This window comes from Amyelois transitella, chromosome 26 (assembly GCF_032362555.1).
Source record: "Amyelois transitella isolate CPQ chromosome 26, ilAmyTran1.1, whole genome shotgun sequence".
In the NCBI taxonomy this organism is placed as follows: Eukaryota; Metazoa; Arthropoda; class Insecta; order Lepidoptera; family Pyralidae; genus Amyelois; species Amyelois transitella.
This window is the reverse complement of record NC_083529.1, coordinates 3,548,437-3,558,684: the sequence shown is the minus strand read 5'-3', so window position 1 is coordinate 3,558,684 and position 10,248 is coordinate 3,548,437. Positions and strand designations below refer to the sequence as shown.

General features: G+C 32.1%; 1 protein-coding gene across 1 annotated transcript; it reads left to right on the top strand.

Annotated features, from left to right (window-relative positions):
* The first annotated feature begins 3,113 nt into the window (after positions 1-3,113).
* On the top strand, positions 3,114-10,248 carry LOC106135264 (uncharacterized). The gene is made up of 7 exons (XM_013335512.1): positions 3,114-3,639; positions 4,036-4,131; positions 6,748-6,937; positions 7,379-7,481; positions 8,095-8,196; positions 9,503-9,655; positions 10,180-10,248. Exons 1-7 carry the CDS (start codon positions 3,114-3,116, stop codon positions 10,246-10,248), a joined length of 1,239 nt encoding a protein of 412 aa, XP_013190966.1.

Sequence of the window (10,248 nt, the reverse complement as noted above, 5' to 3'; positions counted from 1 at the left end):
GTTACAATGTAGGTCTTAGTATTTAGGTACCAACAGTTTCTTAACAAATTCACATTCTACCTCTTAAGGCGTCGGAATTATAAACATATGTAGATTTAAGATAAGTAGCATATAAAGGCTCTGTCTAATAATGATCATTTTGTCAAGAAATTTGACTGTATAGATATGTATTTTAAATGATTTGTAAAATGTGCCGTGTGGTTCCGGCACTTTAATAGAAAATGTCCATACCTTTTTTTTTCATGGATATCGTAAAAAGCGTCTAAAGGATAGGCTTTTAAACTTTGGATTCCTTTTGTGGGCTAGCAACCTGTCACTTTTTGAATCTCAATTCGCTCATAAAGCTATACAGCTGAATATAGAAAAACTTAAACCCAAAATAACTAGTCTTACTATTTAAATATGTAGGAAGGTGTACATTTGGATATCAAAGAAGAGATGATTTATTTATTGCGCGTTAGCATTTTGCGCAATTAATAATACTCATAAAAGCATTGAAGATTTAAAAAATAACTAATTTAAGGGACTTTGTTGTATTTTGAGTAAAAGATGTCAAAAAATTTACAAGAATGCTAATTTCTAATTTAAAGCTTTTATTTTTACAAAAGAGCCTTTATTTATTGTGAACTTGTAATATGTTCAATTTAATCAGTCTAGAAAAGAAACATAATAGGTAACATGTCATTAATTATCCTCATTACCAACTCTATATAAATCATCAATAAGTACAAAGAATTCTAAGGGTAATATTTTTATTTCTACTGTATACAGAGGATTGCCAAGTGTGCCTTGTTATTGGAGACATACATACATACACACACAATCACAACAGGGTGGTCCGGGAAAATGTTGCACTATAAAAAATATTTGCCCGAAGCTTTGCCTCTAATTCCTTTTTCCACTGTCTTTTCAGTTTGGGAGCGCGCCAAAATCGGTTTTGTCAAATAGGCAGATTTTTTATAAGTAAAAATAACCCAATCCAAGTAAGGGGACATGTAGCTTCTATTTGGGTAAGCGCTTTTAGAAAGCAGGATTAATTAAGTAATTATTTTAATATCGCCGTGTATTTCTCGGTGGTATATCTATCACATGGATGTCGTAAAAAGCGACTAAAGTTAAGGCTAATGAACTTGGAATTATTCTCGTAAGCAACCTGTCACTTTTTAAATGTCAAATCCATCTTTAGTTGATTAGCTGAACGCAGTCTTTTGGCTCTGTCTACCCCGCAAGAGATATAGATGTGATCATGTGTAGGTATGTTGTTTTATTACACAATGACTTACTCATACATATGAACATAAAATCACGCCTCTTTCACGGAGAGGTACGCAGAGACTACATCTTTCCAAGATTTTTTATTTCGCTTCATCCACGTTACAGCTCACTTCCATTGATTTGTTTTATAACGTAAGTACAGTTATTACGCAATTATTATTATTCAGCTTTTCCCTCCCTGTGTAAAGTTAATTTTATTATTTTGATTTCAAAAATAAAGTAATTTGTTTTTTACGTTCAATTAATATTTCTACAAGCTTAAAGGTAAAAAAAATATCTGTATAAAAAACAAACACCTTTGATAATTTAATGCTTATTGAAAAAAAAAAATAAACGATTTCTCATTAAGCGCGCGCAGTTTATTAAAATTGAAGCTCTTTTCAATCCACCCCAAGGCTATAATTATTCCTTTTTGTTACCTCTGTGTATTTTTGGATTCGAATGCTAAATTAATGAATAATACATTCTTTATGTTTGTTTTTTTGGGATAATGAGATTTTATTATTAAAGTTTTAAATTATTTTACAAAATGATGTTTTGTATTAAATGGTTAAGATTGACAGCATAGCGTGTAAATGATAAATATTGTTTCGACTTTACTGTCAGTCTGTCTTTATAAACACAAGATTTTTGAAACCAAAAGTACGCTTGCGAAAAAGGAAATGTCCCGATAATTTATAAATTTATCTCAGGAAATCCTCTCTTATTGCATCCCTAGATCATATAAAGAAACTACATAACACATTTCAAATGTGTGTCAATGGTCAGTCAGTGAATCATTCACCTCTTATAAATTTTTACAAAACTTTCATAATTTTTTATTATTAAGTGCTTATATACGACACCTAATTATTAATTTCTCTTAAAGCTGGTGAAAAACACAAAAATCACGAAATTCAGTCAGAACAAAATATTATAAGAATTCCCCGACCTCTCGCTCCGTGTTACCACGAATATAACTAGTAATTTTCCCTAAACGTTCGTAGGTACATAATTGACGGCAATTTCAGAGAATAAAAAGGATCCTTCTTCTCATATCAAATCAAAATATCAAAGAGGTGCCACTCAAACTGTGAAAACACATGCCAGTTTCCCGCCGTATATCATTTTGTCATTTTTAACACCCTGTAATGACGGGTACAGTCAAGTACGAAGTGTTTAGAAAGTTAGGCTGCCCACAATTCTTTTAATTTTTTTTTCTAAAGTTGAATAATGCAGTCTAGGTATAAAAATACCTTTATGCCGCTTATGTATATTGACAATAACTGAAATATTTTAAATGAAAAAAAAAAATTATTTTGTTTATGCTCAGTCAATAACAGAGAAACATGATATCCGGTTCGATTCTATACAAATTCAAACAAAAGGCACAATAAAACTAAAAAAATATATTAATATAAATACAGAAACTGCAGGAAAATGGTAAGATAAACAAACAATACAGAATTGATAATAGAGACTTAGTTACAATGAGAAAAAAATGTACTAATTAATATTTAATGGCGATTTTCGAGCATCAGCCTATCACTTGGAGTGGTAACATCATTGAGTTTTCGTTTTATTTGGCGGACTTTAAAAGGTTTCATTATACTTCAAAGCAGTAACGGAATTAAATTACAAATTGAAACAGTATATTTTAAATGTTAAACTGATAAAAAGACTGATTGAAAATTTAAAGTAATTTTTGATGAACATTTTCTTTAAAACAAAATACACAGTACAATGAAAGTCTCAAATTTAAAAAATCTGTAAGTACTTTATAAACGCTTTTCTCTGTAACTGTACACATTTACGTAGGGATTTGAAAGAAACCGGATCACATTTCTCGTTTCTCCAACATGGGCGATACTTTCGAAGTGTTCCATCGCGTTCTATCTTTCGCCGGCATTTCAATTTTTGCCCGAAAAAACTGGAATTCTAAACCGTGGCTCATTTTGCAAATATTCAATTTCATCATTGGAGTTTTCTGTTTCATTTTTACGACCGGCTTCGTCGCTATCAGCTACGCCGACCTGCTTGTTTTTATAGAAGGAGCTTGTATTTGGACAACAGGAGTTATTATGACGATTTCTTTAGGCGTATGTTTGGTATTTCGTAATAAATTCCGACAGTTTTTGGAAGAAATGGTTTTTAAGGACTCGATGATAGAGGTTCCGTTGATAAATCTAATTATGAAGGTGGAGGAAGGTGATAAAGTAATTGAGTTGAAATACATGGTGAATGATTCTCAGGAGAAATTGTTGAAATTCACCAAGTTTCTGATTAGGTGCTATGTGGCCAGCGTGTTTTTAGTTGCCACGTTGTATCTTTGTTCTCCTCTATATGAGATGTTTATAAGTGATGATGATTCTTTGAGACTGCTTGGTGAGTGAATGCAACATTAAATTTTCATTAATAAGATACAGTTACAAATGTGTGCTATCAAATATCTACTTAAGAATATTTTTAACTTTCATAAAGAACAGCTTTTTCATATTAAGATCTCTTAGTCGTGGTCTATTCTGTTTGGAGGCCGGTTTAGTCGGCTCTACTTACCTGTTTTGGAACTTATACATACATTAAATCTCGCCTATCTCTCGAAGGGAAAGGCAGAGACATATTTCCACATCCCACGATCCATGCATACTTTTTTCGCTTCATCCACATTCATAACTCTTCATGCAGATTCGGCAGTTCATTAGATTCGGGAACTCTTAACTTGACCTTTTGCCAGGCTAAGAAATAGGCTAAAATTTTATTAATATTTATTTTAATTTCTAGCATTCGGGATGTGGTTTCCGTGGAGCCTGGAAAACCTACAGGTGTACATAGCATCATTTGTGTTCCACGCGTATGCCGGCTACTTGTGTTGCATTGGTTAGTTTTTAGAACTCTGTACCTAAAAACGGGACCGATTTTCCTTTTGGTCGATTTAAGAAAAAAAAAACATGAATATAAAAATAAAAATTCATGTTTTTATTATATTAAATCAAGCTTACAAATCCATTTTGCAAACAATACAACAGTATGCAAATTTATAACTAACAAATACCTGAGCGCTAAAGTGTAAGTAACTTTTAAAATGCAAGTTTAAATTTATTGCTTTAGTTCGGAAAATGTTTCTTTGTTATAAATTAAATTTATTTATATTGATTTAGTTGTACCTACCTCAATTATGCTCATTAATTTAAGTTATTTTACACAGAAAATAAAAACATTAAATGAAAACACTATGATTTACTAGCTGTATTCCGCTTTAAATCTCTATAAATTTAATGTTATTTTGTTATTCGAATGTCTAAGATACATTACTGCAAAGTTACACGACAATCCGTTCTGAAGTTTTTGCGTGAAAGAGTAACACACATACATACATCCACAGAACCTTACAAACTTTTGCATTCATAATATAACTAGGGTTGAGTTGTGATATGGACTCAATCCTAGTAAACAGTGTGTAATTTCCAGATCAGATTTTCGTTAAACTAGACTGACTAATTGACTATAATAATATAAATTATAATATCTACTAAGGTAGTAGTAGTAGGTAGTAAAGGTGAAAAAACATAATACATAACTAATATTTGGTTTATGAAATAATAAACTTCAACGAGGTAGTCTCTGCCTACCCCTCCGGGAAAGAGGCGTGATTTCTATGTATGTATATCTACTAAGAAAAGAGAAGAGTGTTAAAATAATTAAGTTGTTTAAACATAAAAAGAAGTAACTTCGCCTTGATGAATATTAATCACTTTCAAGAGATAATAGGAATACTAAGTCCATAGTAAATTACACGTCTACTTTGAAATAATAAATTTTATCAAAGGCATTTGAAACTTTAAATTTCATTACTGTCAACTTTAACTTTTTTATTAAGATATAGTTGAGGGCTTTAAATTAAATTACATACATTTTTAAGTCTTCAACTTTCATTAAAAACACTAGGATTTTCTGTCTCATAATTATCATCACGAGTAATAAAGTTATTTATGTTTATAGTCTATTTCATTAGGATCTGGAATTACTAATTTTCTTTGAAAAATATAATTTAAAATAAATTGATAGCCATGAGGAGAAAAACAAAAAGCTGAACTTGGGCTTTCAGTTTTTTCAAGACTGTTGGCTATGTCTATCCCACAAGTATTATAGATGTGATTACATGTGTGCATGAGAATATAAACCAAAATGAATCAAGATGTCAGTATGAAATAATTTTACTATTAACCACAGCCTTTTTGTAGAAAAAAAAGGTTTATTTATCAAGATTTTTCTCCTTTATTTCAGTACTTAATGGAATTGACTCTACTTACATACTTATTTTTTTAGCTCACAACAATCATTGGTTTTAGTTGGAATAATTAATTCCTTGATAAAATCACGTGTGTATCATATGTATCCCTTGTGAGCCAGCAGTCTTGAAAGGCTGATAGGCCTAATAATAGAACTGATATTCAAATAGTGACAGGTTATTAGTCCAATCCCTAAAAGAAGAATCCCAAAATAATTAAGCCTATCCCTTCCTTACTCGCTCTTTACCACATCCATGAGAAAAAAATGGAGTGGTCCTATTCTTTTTTATAATGGTGCCAGGAACCACATGACATTAGTTGGAATAAAAGCAAGCAAATTTACTGCTTTCTAAAAGTCTTTATTAAAATTTTGTTTTACCGAACAATCCTTCCTTTCATGATATTTTCGAAAACCCCTATTATTGAAATCGACGTAGCACACACAAATTCCTGGTACCAGGAATTTATAATAAAAAAAATAATATAAATTCCTGGTACCTGGAATTTATATTATCCCACAGTTTTCTGAAAAATTGAATAATTTTTTAATATTCTATTAAGAATTTAATTTAAACTCTAAAATAATATAATCTCCTTTTTATATCTTACGCGGTGGAACTCAGGGGCAGACAGAGCCTGTAAAGATTGAAAGGCCACGTTCAGCCATATTGCTTATTTTTATAGTTATTTCTTTGGTAAAATTTGGAGATTGCTGGATGTTCCTACTTCTTTTGCACATTATACCCTATGTGCAATAAAAGAAGTTTCAATAATTCATATATATTTATAAATAAATAATAATAGTATATACTATATGTATACTCATACTTATGTATGTAAACTATTGTATGTAAGTGTATTAAGTAACCTATTATTCATATTTATATTATTACTAGCTGTCCCGGCAAACGTTGTTTTGCATTTTGTGGGTATGAAAAATAGATGTTAGCCGATTCTCAGACCTACTGAATACGCATGCAAAACTTGGTTAAAATTGGTAAAGCCGTTTTGGAGGAGTACGGAGACAAACATTGTGACACGAGAATTTTATATATAAGATTTATTTTATAGCTATCGCATTAATCGTAAATCCATCTCAGTTTGGTCCAAAGGTTCGACTGGCAGAGAATAAATAATTTATTCGAGTGATTTTATAAATAAAAAAAAAGAATAATAAATTTCCATTAATTTGTTTATATTACAGCATATCCTGGTCTCCAAACTACCATAATATTATTGGTCGGTCAGAACATTCGACAACTAAGGATTCTGACTTTCATTCTGTTAAATTTGGACGAGTTGGTAACAGAATTGGTGGACGACAGGAGCGAATGGCAAAGATATTGTTCTGATGTCCTTTCTCAGTGCGTGGCACATTATGTGAAGACCAAAAGGTAAGAAATAATTCAAGTCTTTTTGTGATTACTGCATTGATACATAATGTGTTTTAATTTATTTGTTTCTTGCTACTGTCAGAGTATCTTGAAACTAAACTTATTAATTGTGACCAGGTGCAATTATCTGAAACTGCCTTTCAAAGATTACAATTAACTTTAGTAATGTTACCCATTTTAAAACTAGAAGCAAAATAAATAATATAGTAACAACAAATTATTATATCTCTTAACAAATTCGAACTCATTTACTCCAAAGCGGAAAATTAAAAATATTCACTTTAAAGATCTGACAGCGGATCAAACATTCAAACATATGACTCAGAAACCAACCTTGCTCATATTTATAATCCATGAAAGGTTTTTGCTTTCTCCGAAGAAACAATATCTTGCCTTCGCAAACGATTCTGTTCCATTTAATTTGCAAGTATGTTGTTACAGTTTCAGTAACCGGCTCAATGTGATTTGTCGTCCGTTCTACCTGACTCTTATACTGGTTGCAATTATGTTGGTCTGTATGTGTTCTGTCAAAATCGCCGTTTCTGTAAGTATTATTGTTCATTTTTAACTCCTTCGCCTTATTAATGAACAAAAGTGATCACTGCGGTTTGTTAAAGTCTACGTCTAAATAAAAAAATCACGATATAAAAAAATGCTTGCGTATTTTTTTTAAATCGTGGTTTTTTATATACCCCCTAAAGCCTCTTCTTGAGACAGAGACTACATCTTTCTACTAGTTACGGTTATAATTGGTTGCTTATGTAATTATACCTTTGTTTCATTCATATTCACTTATCTTTTCAGTCAAGCTTTTCGGTCTAGTTTATCTTCTCATTCGCGTTTGGAGGTCAATACTCGAAAATAAGTCAAACCTTTGTCTTGTATGTTTTTACCCCGTCCATTATTACCTCACATTATAAACTTCAGGATGTCATCTATTGCGATGTGCCTGTAGTCCTCAAGCTATCGGGTGTGCCGATTCAAAGAATCCAATCGCTTGGCAGTTTCTAAGTCAGATCTATATAACGGTTTAGGTTACTCTAGAACCTTTTACAGAAACGCCCAAAAAGTTTTCATCAAAGCAACATATTTAAGAACGGAATTGCAATGACAAAATAAAATAACTAAGTAAAAGTGACATAGAAATATGATTTCAGAACAAATTGTCTCCTGACACTATGAAGTATTACGTGCACGAGTTTTGCTTTATAATGGTCGTGCTGATGTTCTGTCTTCTGGGGCAGCAAATTGAAAACGAGGTAGGTACATCTATACTGCCATATCCCCTCTATTTTTAATCCTAGCTGTGCCGGCGACTTCGTCCGCGTGATATAGTTATTTTGAGCATAATTGAAGCCCTCAAGGATGAATAATGTTTCCCGTTTTTTTACACATTTTCCATTATTTCTTCGCTCCTTATAGTTGAAGCATGATGTTATATAGCCTAACGCCTTCCTCGATAAATGGTCTATTCAACACAAAAATTAATTTTTAATTCGAACCATTAGATCCTGAGATAAGCGCGTTCAAAAAAACAAACTCTTCAACTTTATAGTATTAGTATAGATTATAAATGCAATATTCGAATCTCAATTCTATCATTTAGCCATACAGCTGAATGTCGACTTTCAGTCTTTTCAAGTCTTTTGACTCTGTCTACCCAGAAAGTAATATAGACGTGGTTATTATGTATGTATGTAATAATCTGGTATAAATACAAAATGTATTACATTTTCCAATCAGTAGCATAATTCAATCCGTTAATAGCAAATAATGACATCACAACGAATTGGGTTTAGAGTTTCAGCGCTACTGTGTCTGACACATTACATAATGTGCTATTAGTGTGACGAGTGACAACCGAGTTAGTGGTTCAACTGCATACATACAGACAGACATACATATATAACGTCTTTATCCCTTACGACAAAGCTAACAGTAATAATAAAAAAAAAATCGAATGCTATGTTTATGTTTGTTACAAAGAAAGACAAAAGAACTACCGATTTTGATGATATTTGGAACAAGGGCTGACAAAAGTTCCAAAAGTAACCTAGGTTTTGGTGGTTTTTCTATAAATTCTCACGAGAACGGGAAAAACGGGGATTCGACATGAGGCGGACAGAGCGGTTCTTATTGTTAGTTTAAATAAGTATAGCTTCAAATATTGAATCTAATAAAATGCAATGCAATAGTTTTTCTTTTAAATTAACAAACATACTTATATAGTCACGTTGTAATGCCTTATGAAAAAAGTAAGAAAAAATTGTTATGAAGCCTGAAAGGCCTATTGATAAAATAAAATATTAAAAATCTTCTTCCCAGATTCGCGTCATTCAGCGTCTGGTTTCCGGACCTTGATATCGTAAAAGGCGACTTAAGGATAGTTTAACAAAATTGGGATTCCTCTTGAAGCAACCTGACACTATTTTAATCTTTTCATCCATCATAAAGCCATGCAGTTGAACGTGGACTTTCAGTCTTTTCAACTCTGTCTATCCCGCAAGGGATATATGTATATATATGTATGTATGTAAACTGACTTGTAACTTTATTCATTAACAGTGCGAGAAATTGGAACAAGCAGTTACTGAGAAATGGTACATTTTCGACAGGCGGCACAAGACGAACGTGCGCATCTTCAACACCGCTTTGAGTCAACGGATGCCTATTTACATATTTGGGACTATTACTCTGTCTCTACCTACTTTCACCTGGGTAGGTTGATACAAAACTGAATTGTCAAAGGTACAAAATATAATTAATTGTAAAAAAAATCCAAAAAAAAAGATAAGCGATGAGGTAGAAAATTTCATAAATCTTTGAGTAGAAGAATACAAAAAAAAATTAGCTTATCCTCTAAATTTTCCTCCTGGCTTTAGTCTTGGTTAAATCTTTGCCTCTCTGGAGACGATCTCGGGTGGCACTTCTGACTATGATCCTGGATCGGGTAAGGGTTCACATGAAGCGACTCCCGTCTGACCTCCGCCACTATTGCAGGTGAAGTTAACCCAAATTCAATCATGATTATACATCCATTTGCCTTAAAGTATATACAGAATAGCTTACCTACGATGATTTCCCTTAGTGATGCGATGCAAATGAAAAGATTCAACTCTGATTCACGATAGTATAGACAGATGTGATTAATCGTCTTTCTCGATTCACTAGGTCGCGGAAAAATGCTAAAAATACAATGAATTATAAAAGGTATAATTATTTAATTACTCTTCTATTTTCAGTTCATCAGAACGGGGATGTCCTTTTTCACACTCGTCATGTCCGTTTTAGAAGAAGAGAATTATTATTGA

Excerpts from the sequence above, each read along its gene's own strand:
- LOC106135264 (XM_013335512.1), top strand. The coding sequence starts at position 3,114 with ATGGGCGATACTTTCGAAGTGTTCCATCGCGTTCTATCTTTCGCCGGC. Across the intron at positions 3,640-4,035 it reads TGATTCTTTGAGACTGCTTG|CATTCGGGATGTGGTTTCCG; the intron begins GTGAGTGAATGC and ends TTTAATTTCTAG. Across the intron at positions 6,938-7,378 it reads CATTATGTGAAGACCAAAAG|TTTCAGTAACCGGCTCAATG; the intron begins GTAAGAAATAAT and ends ATGTTGTTACAG.